The sequence below is a fragment of the Mustela putorius genome, unplaced genomic scaffold, assembly GCF_011764305.1.
Source record: "Mustela putorius furo isolate JIRA1106 unplaced genomic scaffold, ASM1176430v1.1 tig00000228_pilon_pilon_pilon, whole genome shotgun sequence".
NCBI lineage: Eukaryota > Metazoa > Chordata > Mammalia > Carnivora > Mustelidae > Mustela > Mustela putorius.
In genome coordinates, this window is record NW_025421322.1 from 7,735,303 (window position 1) to 7,753,941 (window position 18,639).

The 18,639-nt window shown below is 40.7% G+C and overlaps 1 protein-coding gene across 28 annotated transcripts in view; it reads left to right on the forward strand.

The window, feature by feature from the left end:
* Positions 1 to 2,308: 2,308 nt before the first annotated feature.
* The window catches only part of RIMS2 (regulating synaptic membrane exocytosis 2), a 595,904-nt gene continuing 579,573 nt past the window's right edge, over positions 2,309 to 18,639 (forward strand). For 5 of the 28 annotated variants that reach the window (XM_045078015.1, XM_045078016.1, XM_045078036.1 and 2 more), the window contains exon 1: positions 2,326 to 2,851. In XM_045078015.1, coding sequence (XP_044933950.1) covers positions 2,676 to 2,851 — 176 coding nt within the window. In that variant the 5' untranslated portion in view covers positions 2,326 to 2,675. Of the gene's footprint in view, positions 2,852 to 18,639 lie in introns of all 28 variants that reach the window. The other 23 variants (XM_045078023.1, XM_045078021.1, XM_004768854.3 and 20 more) reach the window with 14 other exon arrangements.

The window sequence follows — 18,639 nt, forward strand, 5'->3', positions numbered from 1 at the left end:
GGGTTGAAAACTGCCATGGTTTCACACTGGAGTAAAAATATCTAGGTTCTAGTTGTAGTGCTGCCATTTACTAGGTGGCTGATTTTCAAGACCTCAGTGTCCCATAGGATGACAGGGTTGGCTTAGAGACTTATACAAATTCTCTTTCAACTAAAACAACATTTAATAAATTGGGATACATATGATCCATTCTAGTTTGCTTAACTCTAAAAATATGAAAATGGAATTATTTGGAGCATGCTAGTTTGGTTTGAAGCAGGTGAGTTAAAAAAAAAGTACTTAAGTCAACTTTTCCTTCTTCCCTCTTCCCAATTATAAGGTATGGGAGAAAGAAACACAGACATTTAAGCTTAGAAGTCACAAGAGACTTCTAGGGCTGCTTTGTCTGTCCCCAGCTCTCTTAAATTGGGAGTTAGTCATACGGTATCTGGGGAACAGAGGCAGGAGGGAGAGTGCTTACTACACACCAAGAAGGTAAATATAATACAACCCCCAAAGGCTTTACACTACTCATCCGACCATAATCTAGCCTGGTACTAAACACTGCAAGTGTGGAAGGTGAGGTCGGGTTGTGCACATACACATATCCACATGCACACACACACTCCCCGAATCTCTTGTGGAGAGCGCCCAGAAGGGGATGGTCACTAGTGCTGCGCCTCCAGTCAGGGCCACTCGGGCCTTCCCTCCATCCCTCCCAGCCCGCTCCCAGCCGTGCCCCCACCCAGAGGGTTGTCAAGACTTCGCCCAGGGCCTTCCAGCCACTGCCATTCTCCCCCAGCTGGTTTTCTTATCTTTCACTGAATCCATCTCTGTGTCTCTAAAAACAGACGCAGACGCTAACCCGATCCCCTCGCTTCTCTGTCTTTTCTCTCTAGACTAGGCCCCCCCGGAAGGGCCAAATAGACCCAAGCTCTTGGCCCAAGCTCAATCACCCTCCCGATTATCCCAGCACCCTCGCAGCTTCCCGGGTCCTCTTTATCCTCACACCTCTCCCAGACAAACCCTAACTCCCCCAATCGCACCTCCGTGCCTCTCCACGCACCCTTGGCCGAAAGCCCTCAGTTTTCCAGAACTTCCACATCCTCTCCTCCCCACCCCCCACCTCCTGCACCGGCTTCCAGGACCTCGACATCACCTGCACTCCCTACTCGCTCATAGCTCCCTCTCCCTCCCCTCAAGGAACCCCAGCGGGTCCCCTCAACCCCAGCACCGGAGGGGACCTCCCCAACCCTACACTCTCCCTCCTTCCAGGACCCCACTCACGATACCTCGGGAGCCCCTCCACGCACGCTTTCACCTCCAAGCCCGACACAGAGGCATCTCCCCCTTCTTCCGCACAGTTCCCTCCTTTCCCAAACCATAGGTGCCCCCACTTCCCAGTCCCACCCCATCTCCGGACCTGACACTGCTCCCCGGGCCCCAGGTTTCCACTTCTTTACCTCCGACCTGACCCACAGTGCGCCCCCATCTACCAAGGCTCACTCCTCGCCCCGACTCTCGACTCCTCGGGGGCCACCGCACAGGCTCGAGTTCTCCACCCCTCCCTTGAAAACTCGCTCCCCGCCCGCCCCCAGCCCACAGGTCGCGCTCGGGAGGGGTGCTTGCCAAGCGTTGGCTTGGGCGGCCGGGAGGTGACGCGGTCCCGGCGGGAGGAGCCCGGGAGGCGGAGGGGCGGAGGAGGCGCGGGCGGCGGCACCGAGCGGCGGCGGCAGCAGCGGCGGCGTAGAGAGCCGGCCCTCGGCGCCGACTCCAGGGACCCAAGGGGCGGCGGCGGCCGAGGGTCCGCGGGCAGGCGCGTGATGAGGAAGCAGCAGCGCCCGTCCCCGCTACGCGTCGGAGCGCGCTTGGATCCGGGCGTTGGCAGCCGATGGGCCCCGGCCCCGGGAATCTCCGCCGCTAGCCCCTGTCATCCCTTCCTCGCTTTCGCTTCCCCGCTCTAGCCCGGAGCGCTCTCCGGCGGCCGTGCTCGGCCCCGCGGCCCTTTCCCGGGCGTTTCTGGAGGAGTCCTCCCTCCGCGGAGCCTGAAGCCCAGAGACGCGTCAGTCGGCGGGACGGCTGAGCTGCTTCTCTGGGAAATTAGCCCCTGTGTCCTCACCACCCTCTCCGCTCCCGCCCCGGCGCCCCTCCGGTTGGCAGGACGCGGTCTCCCGGCGCTCGGAGCGAGTTCTCGGGACTCCCCCAGGGGGGCTAGTTCGCAGCTCACCCCTCTCCCCTCCGCGGCCGCGCGCGCCCCCGCCCCCGCCGGACACACTCCCGCCCGGGCCGGCGCGCCGCCCTCCCGCCCGCTCCCTCCAGTCACCCCACCCTTAGTCGTCCCCGCCACCTTACTCCACCACCCTCCCCCGCCGCTCCGCGCACACCGCGTCCCAGCCCGGCCTCCCGCTCCTTTCTGCCAAACCGCTCACTTGCCAGCCCTTCGCCCCCGGGAAGAAGAAACATTTCCCGGAGCGCACTCCTCAGCCCTCACTCCCCCCCGCGCTCGCCCTCCCCCTCCCCCCGCCCCTTTCTTTCTTTCTTGGGGGAGGGGGGGCTGTCGCCTCGGATTGAAGGCCATTGATTTGTATGTATTTGTCCCGGCGCCGGAGGCTGCCCCAGCCGCCCGCGCGGGTGCCGCCGCCGCCGCCAGTGGAGTTGCCTCCCTGCTTCCCTAGGGTGGTTAAGCTCCACCAAACATGTCGGCTCCGGTCGGGCCGCGGGGCCGCCCGGCTCCCACCCCGGCGGCCTCTCAGCCGCCCCTGCAGCCCGAGATGCCCGACCTCAGCCACCTCACGGAGGAGGAGAGGAAAATCATCCTGGCCGTCATGGATCGGCAGAAGAAAGAAGAGGAGAAGGAGCAGTCGGTGCTCAAGTAAGGACCCGGCTCCATCTTCCCGCCTCCCTCCTTACCCTCCGCCCCCACGGCCGCTGCCCTGCGGCCGTCTGCGCGCCCCGGATCGCCGCCCTCCCTCCAGCCCGCTGCGCCTGGGCCACGAGGGCTGCGGCCGGCGCCGGCAGCCGGGGCTGCTTTCTGGGTGTCAGAGCGCGGGGGTGTGTGCCGGGGAGAGAGGGCGCCGAGGCCGGCTGAGATGAGGGTGCAGAGCCCCTGGACGTTGTGATTTTCCCGGGCGTCCTTCCGGCTTCCCCCGCGGGCCAGTTTGGCTCCAGGGCCCCCACGGGGCTGAAGCTGAACCCAGGCTCCGCGCGTCCCCTCTCCTTTCCAGCCGCCCCCGCGCGGAGGCAGTGACTGGGGCAATGAATCCAATATGGCCGTGCACAGGTGCTCCCTGGCCGGGACCCGGGCGAAGGCGCGCCGCTGGGGATGCAGGCGTAGCCGGGGCGCCTCGTCCGGCGTTTCCGCAGGGCGGCTCTGCCTCCGACGCGGAGACGAGCAGAGCGGCCCACGGTCGCTGCGGGCAGGAGGGCGGCGGTGCAGGCGAGGGGCCTAAGCTCTGGCATGTCTCGGGTGGGTGTGCGGCCGCCGCCATCTTCCAGCCCCTCCCCCTCGGCGGGTTCTAACACCCTGCACTCTGCTGCTCTTCCTGTTTGCAACTATTAAATCTGTTTAATCCCGAAGAGACTCTGGAGAGGCTCCCGTTCCTTCCACCCCAGCAGTTTGGGATGCTTCCTACCTTGTGAAGTTTTACTACTAGTGTTCGTAGTGTAGGCATCCGGGATTTTGGCGAGGGTGGGATAGTAAAAGCAGCACCCAGGCATCGGTTTAGCGCTGTGGAACTTCAGCACCAGGGAACTGTCCAGACGCATACACAGCTTTGAGACTCCTTTTCTTGTCAGGCTAGCAAAGAGATTTGTTTCTACAGGTTTGCTTTTAAATGTTTTATGGGTATTTGGTTTCTCAGTTACTGTATGAAAGAGATTGTGCAGGAGATGCGTAACCTTTTTGTGTTTTTCCAACTCAACTTTTTTTTTCTTTTTAGTGAAATGAATTATTTATTCACTAAGAGATTAACTTGTACAGTTTATGTGCTAAAGGTGGGATGCTTTTTCTGTGTGTTATCAAGTTTCCCATATTCTCCACAGAAACATACAGTTGAAAGAGTAGAGTTCCTCTGTGAAGGAACTAATACACTGACCTCTAATCATGTAAACTTTAAAAACAGGTTGTTGAATTCAGTATTCTTTAATACTTACAAAGAAACAACTTTCTGTCTACACATATATGTTTTTATATTTTAATGAAAAATAATATAATTGTGGTAACGAATGTATTAAATGTCTGAGAAAAAGAAAATTTCTCAAAAAATATTGAAGCACCAAGATAGCAAATGTTCCTGACATATTAACTGGAATAAAGAAGAATTACTTCTTCAAAGCTAATTTCTGGGTTTGGAGACTTGTTTGGGAATATGATTGATTAGTAGGCTTGGGAAATGAAAAACCGTTAAGAGATTTAAGTAGTTTATTTTAACTAATGGAGGAATAAAGCATTATTTTTAAAAGCTTTTTGAGCATCTGGTCACTTTGCTTTAAATATATGTACTGACAACAGCAAGCTTTTGAAAACTTAGAGTTTGATATTTAGATATATGAATCTATATTTTTACTATAATTGCAATAAAATTAGTGGTTCCAAAATGATGTCAAATAAAACATAGGTTTTATTTCTTTGACCCATATATTTAAATGTACAATGTGTTTTTATTTCTTTGTAGTATGCTATATCATAGTATTTGGTGGCTACTTCACTATTGTTCTGATATATAGAAATGTAAATGAACTTTTGAATACTAAATTAAGAATTACTCAGAGTGACCAGTATGTTACATTAGGAAAATGTTGTGAAAGGGTTTTTCAAGTAGGTACATTACATTACATAGATTACTTTTCTATGTAAACCTACATACTATGCAAATACATATAATGTTCATCTATTCATAATTGCACAGTTTAGGTAGAAACATTCTCTAAACACACAGTCATACAGTCTATGAAATTACATTGCTGAAAAATCTGTTCATATTTATTTTAAATATCTATTTGCATTTCTACCTAACAGTCTTAGAAAGAGTCATACCTCAAAATGGCCTACCTGGTTTCAGAATTATTTTTATATTCATTTGAGCAAGAAGTTTTTTGGAGATTAAAGCATAAAGCATCTAATTTTAGATGTTGTTTAAAAATGTTTTTGGCTTTTGTAATAAAGTAAGACTAGGCAAGGAAAATGAGGAAAAGAAGACTTTATGATAGGATTATAATAAAGACTGTTTTGAAGAATTTTATGATTTATTAAATAATATCAGTATTGGATATTAAGTTATAAATACTATATGTAAGAAAAAGTGACACTAGTGTTCATCAATAATTACTATTTTTCATTAAGTTTTAGGGGCCATTCATCTGTTCAAGACAACATTATCCTTTGTTTTTCTTTAGTGATGTCCATTTAATTGCATGTTAACATCTATTCTGAGAGAAGGTCATGGGCAGAGAGAAACTGAAACTCTAGTTCATGTCTGTAACAACTATGTTAAAAGATAAGTTTGTAACAACTATATTAAAAGATAAGTTTGATGTGTGAAAATTTGAAACCATTGGATGAAGATATTTTCATACTAAGTATTCATACAGAGTGGGGCATACATCCTAAAGTATACATCACGAGATGATACGTTGGAGTAGAGGAAGAGAGTATTAAAACATATTTCTATTTGAAATTTGAAAAAGAAAAGTTTTATTTGAAAAATAGATTTGAAAAAGAAAATAAGTTTTACTGATATTTAACATATAGATTTATGATGTTAAGATGCATATAATTTATGAATAAATATATGTATATTAAGAAGCTCATGCCTGAGATAGATTGTAGATTTTAATGAGAGGTGAGCAATCAAAGGAGATTGAGACCACTATTGAGACCATTACTATAGTAATCTTTCTCTTTGGGAAGAGATTAAGTAAGAACCATTTATACTTGATTATTAGCAATTTCTTCAAAGCCTTGTTGAACATCCACATACTCAAGAAATCTTCTGTCACCATCAAGTAATTTCATTTTACATGGGATTGAGATACTAAAATTTTGGAAGCATTTTTATATCTCAGTGGATCCCTCAATAGATCAATAATTACTTTTATTTATCTTTACATGAAAATTCTTTTATAGTTTTAGTTTTGATAACTCAATCTACTGGTAAAATCTATAGTGTTCTTTTACTTATTAATATTTTTAAGCCTTGTCTTTCAAAGAAAAAAAAGTACTCTTCTTTGGAGTCTGTTTTGCAGCATCTTTAACACCTGCACAGATTAGGTACCTAATAGGTAATGTTGATATGACTTGTGGTAATGTTAATGAGGCAGATTATTAATTTTATTGGGAAATGAAGAATAATTTCTTTGAAAGAAAAGCATAATTTATTAAGTTTATATTTCTCAGTGAGGTTTTTTTTTTTTGATGTGGTATTGTGAAAAAAATGTATGAGAAAAACAAAACCACCGAAATCAATAGGAAAGCATTCATTTAGTAAGTGTTTATTGAGTTTCTACTATGTGCATATCTTAGTCTTTCAGTTGAGGGTTTTTTAAAATAACAAATTAGAAATTATGTTTCTTGATGTATAAATTATTTTTTTATCATTAGTTTGGCTTTTCTGTTAATGTCAAAGGGATAATTTATTCCCCAAAAAAAGGAAGTCAAGAGTAGAAGTTTCATGATAGATCAGAGTGACAATTTAGCTTACATTTAAAACAGAGATGAGCAGTTCTAGATTTTTTAAGTAATTTAATTTTAAGAGCATTTTTCAAAGTCAATTTATAAGCTTCTTTATTTAATGGGTAATATTTACCCAAAGTACAAAATTTCTTAGCTTGCTTTTCCCTAAGCCAGAGGCAATGACTCTTGTCAGTTTTTTGTATACCATTCTAGAAATATTCTATATGTAGGAGTAGATATGTGTGTACATCACACATATGTCTGTGCGTGCACACAGGTATATGGATGTTTGTGTGTACATATAAAAAACACAAATGTGTATTGCAGTTTACTTTTTAGGAGATCAGTTCCACACCTTTTAATATATAGTTTTCTCATTCATTTTAATGCTGCATAAGATCTCATTTTGTAAATACTCTTTAATTTCTTTAACTAGAGCCATATTTTTGGATATTTAGGCTGATTCTAATTATTTTGCCATTAGAAACAGCACTGTGATAAATATCTTTGTACATATATAATTTCCTATGTATGTGAATATATCTTTGGAATAAATTCCTAGAAATGCATTGTTGGGTCAAAAGGTCAGTGTATTTTAAATTTTAATAAATATTGCCAAATTTACTTTCACAGAGTAAGTATGTACAAGTGACATAAACTAGGGAGACTCTTACATCCTTTCCAATTCAGTGTGATAATCTTTGCCAAAATATAGTTTGGTGAGAAATATGCCGTTGTAGATTTAATTGAAATTTTCTTATTATCCGTGAGGCTGAGAGCCTTTTACATTTGTTTAAAGTCTTGTTTTTTCTGTTGGTCATTTTTAGTGATTGTAGAAGCTCTTTTTATTGTCATTTGCTTTATGACTTTTTTTATTGGTCAGGATTTTTTAAAAATGTGTTTGAATTTATTACTTTTTGTTTTATGGCTTTGGGGTTTGTGATATAGTTAGAATGATCTCCTCATTCTAATATTTAAAAACCTACCATATTGTCTTCTCACAGCTAAATGAATTTTTTGTTGTTAAATGAATTTTTAAGAAGAAAACATGTCAAATAATAGATGTGATTTGATTATGAAGACTTTTAAATAAAAATCATTATTGTACACCTAAATAGCCATGGCCATTGTCAAAAATTGAAAACCAATAGTTCCGAAGAATTTAAAATGCATTCTAAAACATTGATTGGCATTTTATGAGACAATACATAATAATATAAAGTACATCTTTATATATCTTCTATATTTTAAAGTAACTAGGACAATTAAATAATATCTTCTTGTTAACAATATATATTGATAAAGAACCAATCACACTGTCTGACAAAGAGAGAGGCAACGGAGGCAAGAGTGAGGGACCAGATGGATTTTGACTCGAAACCTTATTTTACCAATTAATAACAGTAAGGTCTTACTTATGTTGTTAAGTACTCTGAGCCCATGTTTCCTCCTCTCTATTCTCTGAATAATAATGCCTACCTTGAAGGATTGCTGTGATCAATATAGAGTAAATGCCCTGGCATAAGTAGGCATGCAACAAATAGTTGTTATTAACTGATTCTAGACATGACATCAGTTTCTAGACCTTAATATTATTATAGCATTCCTGTGTGAAATCTTAGCTTTTCTTTTCTTTCTTTCTTTCTTTTTTTTATTTTTTAACTGAGACATTCTCTTCCTTGTCTACTGGGACATTAAAAGAATACCTGAAGATTCTAAAGTGACTTCATTATTTATCTAGAAGGTCAGGGTGGAGAGGGGAGGTGATGGATTGGAAACAGTTTCCTCAGCAAAAACCATTCTTAGAGAGTCTGAAAAAAAAAAAGGAGTAGTAGTAAAAATAATACAGGAAATTATTGGTTTTTAGGAAGGTACTGATTGTCTTGGGCGAATGTGAGGGAACTAGTTTGTGCACATTGTTCTTAGATTTGTCTGGGATCAATTTTTTTACTCTACTAATATGTATTTATTTGTCTTATTCATATTATATCAGAGATTCAGAGATTCTCATCATGTTAATGGATTCTGAAGAATTATTACAGTTCAGAGTGCGCCCCTCCTTTGCGTTGCTTCTCAGATGCATGCAATCTTTGTATGACTTGCCTCATTCTCATCTTTCTGACCTTAGCTTCTTTTTTTCCTTTTTTTTTTTAAAGTTTTATTTATTTGACATAGAGAGAGAGAGACAGCGAGAGAGGGAACATAAGCAGAGGGAGTGGGAGAGGGAGAAGCAGGCTTCCTGCCCAGCAGGGCTGTATCCCAGGACCCTGGGATCATGACCTGAGCCGAAGGCAAATGCTCAGCATCTCAGCCACCTGGGTGCCCCTGACCTTGGCTTCAAGTTTGTGTCCTTAGAGAACTCCTTCTTGCCCACATATTCATAAGTATCTTCTTTCTTCTTTTTCACAACATCTTTAACATTTCTCCAGTTATGCTTATTAAAATTTACAATTTCCTTATTTGCTTATGGTCTGTCTACTCTGCTAGATTATAAACTTCAGGGGAGCAACCCTTCTGTCCTTCTGTCCTGCCATTTCAGCCTCGTCTTCTGACCCAACACAATGCTTTATGCATAGTAGTACTCAAAGGTATTAGTTGGGTGAATGAATGAAACATGGGGAATGAGATACTGTGTTCATTTAGGTACTGCTTGCTTTCAAGGTGAAATTCAATGATCTAAAAGAAAAAAATTTGCTCAGGTTGTGGTGCCCTTATTTTTGAAATCAACTATAATTTTAAACATATGTCCAATGTTGCTTATATTGCTAGAAGCAAACTTACAGTGTTCGTGTATGATTGCAAATCATCTTTTTTTTAGACTAAGCACATATCTGTTTTAACTAGAAACCAGAAGAAATTGTGATATGTCATTTTGAAATTTTAATTATTTTTTCATATAAGGGATATTTGGCTTTAAGAATTATTACATTACTTTCAAAGTGTTTGACAATTTCTAATGTGCTTAATAGAGCTGAATGGTAAGTGAAGTACAAAATATTTTGGATAGAAACAATTCTCCCCAGAGACAGACAGTTGGAGGCCAACTATAATCATATGAACACATTGAAATGTAAAGTGTCATGAAAAAACACAGGGTGTTTTTCGTATGTCATGACCATAGTAAAAAATATGTCAGACTAATCAAGTGAGAATGTTGTCTCTTTGGTATTGTTTGAGGGTGTCAGACATTTTATCCTTTTAAATTCTTTAGAAATTTTACTCCTACTAGACATTAAAGATTCTAGAGAATAGAGATACTGTTGTATTCACTAGTCATCTGATGAAATACAGATATCTATCTCTGGGTGTTAAAACACTTTGTACCATTATCAGCAAACCCTTTAAGAACTCACTATAAGGAACATGATAAACCACAGTTACAATATTGCATGATGAGTGCTAGGAGACCACCGTGCACAATGAATCATGGATATATTTATAGAAGACGAGCACTTGATCCGGTTTTGGAGGGGATGACATCTAGGCTGAGGCTCAAAGGATGAGTAGATGTTAGTTGGGCAGAGAAAGATATTCTAAGCAAAAATACTAAAACTCCCAAGTTTTCCTACCCCAGGGTTTAGCTTTGTAATAGAGAGGCAGGACATGGTCAAGAAACTGACTTGAAGTGGTTTAGAAGGTCTGGAACATAGGGTTTATTAGAGGTGAGTCAGTAGAGGAGACTTGAGAGATGGCAGTGGTGAGAGCTTCAAAGACTTTATATATTTTTCTTTTGGTTCAGATTTAATCCTGAAGGCAGTAGGGAGTCATGGAGGGATTTTAAGTAGCGACACAGTATAATTAGACTTTTGTTGGAAAAAAACACCATTCAGTCTGAGGGATTGATGAGAATGTGTAATGCTAGAGACAAGAGCAGTAGTTAGGAGACTCTTCTAGTAATCCAGATGATACATGAGGGAGATACGAAAGAAGGCAGTCCCGGTGGAGGTGAAGAGGCAGGAGACCTTTAGAAATATTTGGGAGCCAAATTACTGGAATTTGCCAACGGTGTAAAGGGTCAAGTAAGCTCTTAGGATGCCTGGTGCACTCAACTGACCGCTATACGTAATATGTATCTTTGTTCATCTGATGGCCAACTCTCTGCATGGGTCTAGTCTCAGAATCTGAGTTCTCTTGAGAGAGCCCGTGGGGGAGGCTTCTTTTATTGTTTTACTTACTCTAAACAGTTTATAATGTGGATGTTTATAGAAGTGACTACATCTTGTGATACAGTGGGGTAGGATGGAAATAATAGAGTAGTAATAGGAAGGGCAAAAGGGGGAAAGAAGAGAAGGCGAAGAAAAAGGGGAGAAGAAGAAGATCAGGACTATTTAAATCCATTCATAATTGTGAGGAAGCCTACTTAATATTTTAGCTTCAAAAACTTTTTTGTTTTTGTACTGAATATATTACCGTTGTATAGTTTTTTCAGAATTGCAGGTCTGTTTTCCTTTTATTGAACATTCCTTGCTCCCAGTGACAACTTCATCTCAGTGAATTTCACTTTGAGTGTTTTTTTTTTTCTTTTAAAGATTTCATTTAATTATTTGACACAGAGAGAGAAATCGTAAGTAGGCAGAGAGGCTGGCAGAGAGAGAGAGGGAAGCAGGCTCCCTGCTGTACAGAGAGCCCAATGTGGGGCTCGATCCTAGGACCCTAAGATCATGACCTGAGCTGAAGGCAGAGGCTTAACCCACTGAGCCACCCAGGCACCCCTGGGTGTTTTAAACTATTACACAATTTTTGTTTTGTATAGTAGATTTAACTAGGACAAATTTTTTTTTTTTAAGCTTACCTTCTGCATTTATTTATTTATTTTTTTTAAAAAAATTTTTATTTTTTATAAACATGTATTTTTATCCCCAGGGGTACAGGTCTGTGAATCAGCACTCACCAAAGCACATACCCTCCCCAATGTCCATAACCCCACCCCCCTTCTCCCAACTCCCCTCCCCCCAGCAACCCTCAGTTTGTTTTGTAAGATTAAGAGTCACTTATGGTTTGTCTCCCTCCCAATCCCATCTTGTTTCATTGATTCTTCTCCTACCCACTTAAGCCCCCATGTTGTATCACCACTTCCTCATATCAGGGAGATCATATGATAGTTGTCTTTCTCTGCTTGACTTATTTCGCTAAGCATGATACGCTCTAGTTCCATCCATGTTGTTGCAAATGGCAAGATTTCATTTCTTTTGATGGCTGCATAGTATTCCATTGTGTATATATACCACATCTTCTTGATCCATTCATCTGTTGATGGACATCTAGGTTCTTTCCATAGTTTGGCTATTGTGGACATTGCTGCTATAAACATTCGGGTGCACGTGCCCCTTTGGATCACTACGTTTGTATCTTTAGGCTCGGTGAGCTCAAAATTTTTTTTTTTTTTTTTAGGATTTTTAAAAACTTTATTTGACAGAGAGAGAGCACGAGACAGAGAGAGAAAGAGAGAACGCTCTCAAGCAGGGAGAGCAGCAGAGGGAGGAGAACCAGACTCCCTACTGAGCAAGGAGCCCTATGTGGGACTAAATTCCAGGACCCTGGGATCATGACCTGAGCTGAGGGCCAGTGCTTAACCGAATGAGCCACCTGGGCACCCTACGAATTTCCTTTTTTGTATATATTCCTACGTGACCTCCTAGGGAATTTTGGAAATGTAAGTGTAGTTCAGGAAAGTGTAGGAAAGATATTAGCTGTGGAGATGACATTGTAGTTGGTGAACATTCTGTTCTTTTTTGTATTAGTGAATTACTGCAGATTTCAGTCAGTGTTGTGTTATGAAAGAGAGATAAGTTTTGTTGGATTTTGTGATGGGCAGTTTCAGAAATAGTATTAGAAATAGGATTATAGAAAGGGAAAAGTTAAGAACACAGCTAGACCCAGAATTGATACAATATTATTTCACCTGCCTCTTTCTAGAACTGTTGTTACCCACCCAAACCATAGGCAACTAGATAGTATAAATTAGGCTAAGAATGGACAACTTTTCTACAGTTTATGTATTATGAACATGTATTGTATCTATGTTATATATATATGTTAAAAAGCTGTAATTTGTGTTTTCCATATCATATGGTGGTGGCATTTAGAGTTAAGAACTTTTATACAGTTTATAGATTATAAATATTTAACATTCTTATGTAACACTCAGAATTTGGTAGGTTCTGCTACTGCTACACAGAGCTGCTGGTTAAAAGCTCCTTTAGACACAGGAAGAAGATGGAACTCTCTATGCACTTAGGCAGTTTTTTTTTTTTTTTCCCCCCTCCTAAGTTTATGTTCAGCTGTTAGGGAAAAATAACTTAGCAGTTTCCTGCATCCTGCAACTCAGATTCTGGGATGCTAAAACTGGGAAAAAAAGTTTATACTAAACTGTATAGCTAGATAACAGAATAACCATAATGGTAGTTTTGGTAAAGGGTTTGCTTCTCAGGCACATACATGAACAATCTGTTTCATCATAATCACATCACACAGAATCCCTTTTGACTTAAAGCCGAAAGAGTTAATGCTTTTATTCACACACAAATTTTTTTTCCTGTAAAAAAAATGAATTTTGTAGTGGAGATAGCTAGGCTTTCATCAAAGATTTATATTCCTCTTTCACAGAGTTGTTGCTGTCCCGGCCTGGGCTACCTTTTCCAGCTTTCCTTGTTTCTAAATGGGTTCTTGTGATTAAGTTCTGGCTAATGATTTAACCTTGCCTTCCCTGGCACTCCCTCTCGTGTCCCCCCCTCCCCCGCTAGACTTTATATGAATAAGAGATACATTTCTGTATTAAGGCACTGATTTTTAGGAGTGTATCTATTACTGTGGCTATCTTAAGTAATGTCAATTTCCTTATTATCTGTTATTTATTTAATTCTGGGAAAATTTTACTTAGAAAGGATGTTTTTACTCAGAAAGGATTATTTAATTCTGGGAAAGTTTTACATCAGAAAGGATGAGTACTAACATGGATGGAACTGGAGGGTATGATGCTAAGTGAAGTAAGTGAATCAGAGAAAGACAATTATATGGTTTCACTCATATGTGGAACATAAGAAACAGGGCAGAGGACTGTAGGGGAGGGGAGGGAAAACAGAATGGGAAGTCATCAGAGAGGAAGAAAAACCATGAGAGATTTTTTTTTAAGAGTTTATTTATTTGTCAGAGAGAGAGAGGGAGAGAGAGTGAGCACAGGCAGAGTGGCAGGCTGAGGCAGAGGGAGAATCAGGCTCCCTGCCAAGCAAGGAGCCCAATGTGGGACTCGATCCCAGGACGCTGGATCATGACCTGAGCCGAAGGCAGCTGCTTAACCGACTGAGCCACCCAGGCGCCCCACCATGAGAGACTCTTAACTCTGGTAAACAAACTGAGGGTTGCTGGAGGGGAACCGGGTGGGGGGATCGGGTAACTGGGTGATGGGCATTAAGGAGGGCACGTGATGTGATGAGCACTGGGTGTTACATGAAACTGATAAATTATTGAACACTACACCTGAAACTAATGATGTACTGTAAGTTGGCTAATTGAATTAAAAACAACAACAACAACAACAACAAAGAACTTTGGTAAAGTTTTAAAGTTCCCAGCTGCACTAGTCAACTCCAGAAGTACTTCCATGGTAATGAACTTTATTACCACAGGTTGATTTGTCTTTAATGATTAGTCTAAGTTAACTTAAGTCTTAAGTTAGCCATAGGATTCTTGAATACAGAATTTACCAGGAAAGGATTGTTCTATCTGCTTGGTGACTACTGGGCTGTACCCCAACTGGGGATTTGTTCCTGAGTTTGCAAGAAGGTACATCTACTGAATCATAAAAGAGACACTTGCTCTGGAAGCAGAGGTAGACACAGACTTCATGATGAGACAAAAAAATGTGCAATCCTAGGATCCATTTTAGAATAAATTGAAGTCTTGTGTTAGAACTTTTGCAGGGTGAAGCCTAATGGTTAAGTTCCATTTCCAAACTAAAGGTTAGGAAGCTTTATAGAAATTGTAAGTGAATTTTGTAAGACCAGAAAGAGATACAGTTGAATGTCGTTGAACTTTTATTACTGCATGTTACATATTTTTCCCTTTAACCCTCTTGATCTACTCCTGCTCTACTACTTTTCCCTCACTTTGCTGTATACAGTGGAGGCTGACCTCTATGGATTGCACCAATGGGCTCTCTTGTCCCTGACTTTCAGTTGGCTTCTCTGTCATGAGATATTTGTGGTTTGGAGGGAAGGGGGGACAGTGAGGTCATAATATTTTTCCCAGTCTTCCTTCGGAGTAGGCCTTTACAGTTGGTTGTCTGTCTACTGAAAACAACAGTTCTATCTGCTGGCCCTCTTAGTATAGCTACTTTCTTCTGGTTCTAGCCCACCTGTACTGCTTGTTGGTTTCCTTAAGCCATGCCCACACCTTTGTAAAATAGTCTCTTTATTAAACACTAGTTACTGAGTTTGGATATGCCATCTGTTTGCTTTGCTGTGGTTCAGTAAAAGTTTATTGGGATTGTGAATGTGAATGGACCATGACTTGAGGTATTCACAATCTACTTTCTTCAATATATCCACAGTAATCTTTTAACGAATCCCTCTGTATGTCATGTTCTTTAATTCTTTGGTTATGCACATGCCCTTACTCTGTACCTGGTGAGCAGTTTTGTGTCCGCCTCCATTGCCAGGAAGAGATACAGTTCTTTGATATATGTGTTAGCTGTCTCTTCTCTCAATTGTTACAGCATTTTGTATATAACTTTTTAAAATAATGTTTCTGATATGCAACAGTAGTTACCAATGTCTACTTTCTTGTTAGTATCACTGGTTTCTTTGAAGTCCTGGGGCAAGTCTAATCATCTTTTTATGCCCAGGGCAGTACCAGGCATATAGTTGTTAGCCAATAAGCATTTGTTAATAAAACTTGGTGCGTGTGTGGGGATCATTCTAATTTTGTTCTTCTTTCTTCTCCCTCAGCTCTCAAATATAATCAGTTACCAAATCCTGTCATTATTATCTCCCAAAGATCTTTGTGATCTGTCTCCTCTCCATCTTCATTATTGCTTCACTATTTCATGCCTTTATTATATGTTTCCAAATAGGTGTCTCCTCTTTCAGGCTCACCACTTCTAACTCAACTTGCATAATAGTACAACAGTCTAATACACAAATCTATTTTAAAGTCCTCACTATTCATCATTGCCTCCCACTGCATTTACTATAGAGCCTAGATGTCTAGGTGTGTCACAGAGGTCATTTTGTGATGTTTTGTCAGTCTTTATATCCTGGTTGTCTTTCATGGGGAGCACTCCACCTGTTTTGGTTGTACTGAGTTAAAGTTAGTTCCTATTTTTAATCTTCCATCTATAGGTTAGCATACACTGGTCTCTTTGCCTAGAAAACCCTACCCAGTTTTCTCTGGCTAAGTCCTAATAGTTCTTTTTTTCTTTTTAAGATTTTATTTTTAAGTAATCTCTATACCCAATGTGGGGCTTGAACTCACAACCCTGAGATCAAGAGTCACATGTTCCCCTGACTGAATCTGCCAGGGCCCCCTAAGTCCTCCTACTTCTAACTCAGATTCATCTCAGGCTTGAAGCCAGCTGAAAACCAGGTTAGATGACTCTGTGCTCTCATAACCCTTATTGCATACCTCTGTTGTAACTGTTAACAACATTAATACTCAGTAGCCAACATGGACTGGATGCTTACTGTGCTGTTGGGATGCTATACTTGATATGCATTATCTGATTTCAGCCTCTACAAAAATCTTAATGAGATCAATACTATTTTCTCATTTTTACAGATTAAAAAAAAATGCAGACTCAAATTGTATGCTCAAAGTTTTCTAGGGAGTCAGGATTTTAACCTAAACAGTCATATTCTAGAATTTGTGCTTTTAAGAGCTACACGGTATTATTTTATAGCTATTGACTTACTTTAAAACTCTTTTCTGTTTTTGCAGTGGGTGGTCCATTGTGAATGGATATAAATGTTTTTTGAATGAATAATTAAGTCTGGCACTGCCTAACAGTGGATAGCTGTTGATACCTTAAGATGTGATTACCTTTGGGATTAAGTGGTCATATTTGCAAGTAGTTTCATTGATACCTCTCTTGAACATGAGAGCTATTGGTTATGGTGCATGGTATTAATTAAACCAACAATCAAGCATGTGTTTTTAACAATACATGAAACCAGTGAGGGCAAAATATAATACCTACTTCAGAAGCTATTATGAGGTTTAATTGAGTTTACATTTGTAAAGCCTTCAGAAGAGTTTCTAGCACATAGTAAATACAGATGTTTGTTAAATAAGTAAATAGCTAGAAGAGGAAAGCATTGATAACTATAGAGGGTATCAGTCCAGTTTATTATCAGTAAATGCTTTTATGAACACTCAATTTCTTAATACCTGAAAGGACATTGCTACTTTCTTTAATAAAGGAAGACCTAGATCTTCCAAGGTTTAAATAGCATTCCTTCTATTAGTTTTCTACTACTAACAAAATCAGAGGCTTAAAAACAACACACATTTATTATCTCACAGTTCTGTAGGTCAGAAGTCTGGTCTGGGTCTCACTGCACTAAAATGAAAGGAACTGGCTGCCTTTCTTCCTGGAAGCTAGAGGGGAGGATGTTTTCCTTGCTCATTTGGCTTGTTGAAAGAATTCAGTTCCTTGAGGTTATCAGACAGAGTTAGATTCCTGTTTCTTTGATGGCTGTCAGCCGGATGCTGTTCTAATGTCCTAGAGTCCTCTTGTGTGCTTGCACATAGCCTCCTACGTCTTGGAACCAGGAGTGGGCTGTTGGATCTTTCTCTTGATGTCATCTCTAGCCCTTCTTCTGACATTGCATCTCTCTCTGCCTACAGGGGGGAAAGATTTTTCTCTTTTAAGTACTCACGTGATTAGGTTGGGCCCAGAATATATTCCAGAATGATCTTCCCATCTTAACCACGTTTGTAAAACCTCTTTTGCTATGTAAGGGTACACATTTACATGTTCCTGCAATTCAAGTGTGAACATCTTTGGGAGGTCCTCATTCTTCTTACATTTTCCTAGTGAGTGCTGCTTGATACAAGTTCAGATAAATGTTTTTTATAATATCAACTTTGTACTACTCCTTTTTTTTTTTTTTTAAATATTTGTGTTCAGGGACACAAATGCCAGGATGATATCTCTGAAATAATATTTTACAATGCACTTTTCTATGGGTTTATAAGCCCTTATTCCCTCAAATCACTCACAATCTGCTCTTCATTTTTTATTTATTTAACAGTTTCCTGAATGAAAATTTTGTCTATCTGGAGGTGGGGTAGGAGGATTGGGGGCAAGCAGTGTGAATTTTTCTGAGCTCCATACATAAAGAAGCATGTTTATACTCTTCCTAAGTAGACATTTTAGTTGGTACTTAGATTTATGTTTATAGAGGGAGGAGTAATTTTGCCATATAACTAAGTACTGAAGAGTTATTGAAATGTTTCCAAATGCAGGATTTTCATTATCTGATTGTCATTTTTAAGATTCAGCATAAATTTTATTTGCAGTATAAGTAAATAAAGATTTGGACTTAAATCTTTTGACAAGATTATGGTTTCCCTTGCATGTTTGGTCAAAGAACCTTATCTTACTCTGCGATGAGTGTGCCTTCATGTATTATTTTTATAATGATTAGCTAAGACGTCTGAATGAATGAAAAGATATAGTGTATATTATAACAAACTTTATGTCAGTGTTTAAACTATAACTCAGTTTATATTATAACTTGGTTTAACTTATGTAAGAAAACGTTAATATAGCTATGAAATACAGAAAAAGAACACGACCCAAGGTATTCCTTCAAAATTACTAACATAAATCCATGTCTCAGTATATAGTTGTATATGTTAGGATAGACCCGATGTCAGAGTCCAATCAGGAGACAGAAACTACAATAGTAACTTGAATAGGAAAACTTTAATATAAGGGATTATTAATCTGTAGTTTAGGGAGCAGGCACCTCTTTCAGTGCTGAGGCTGA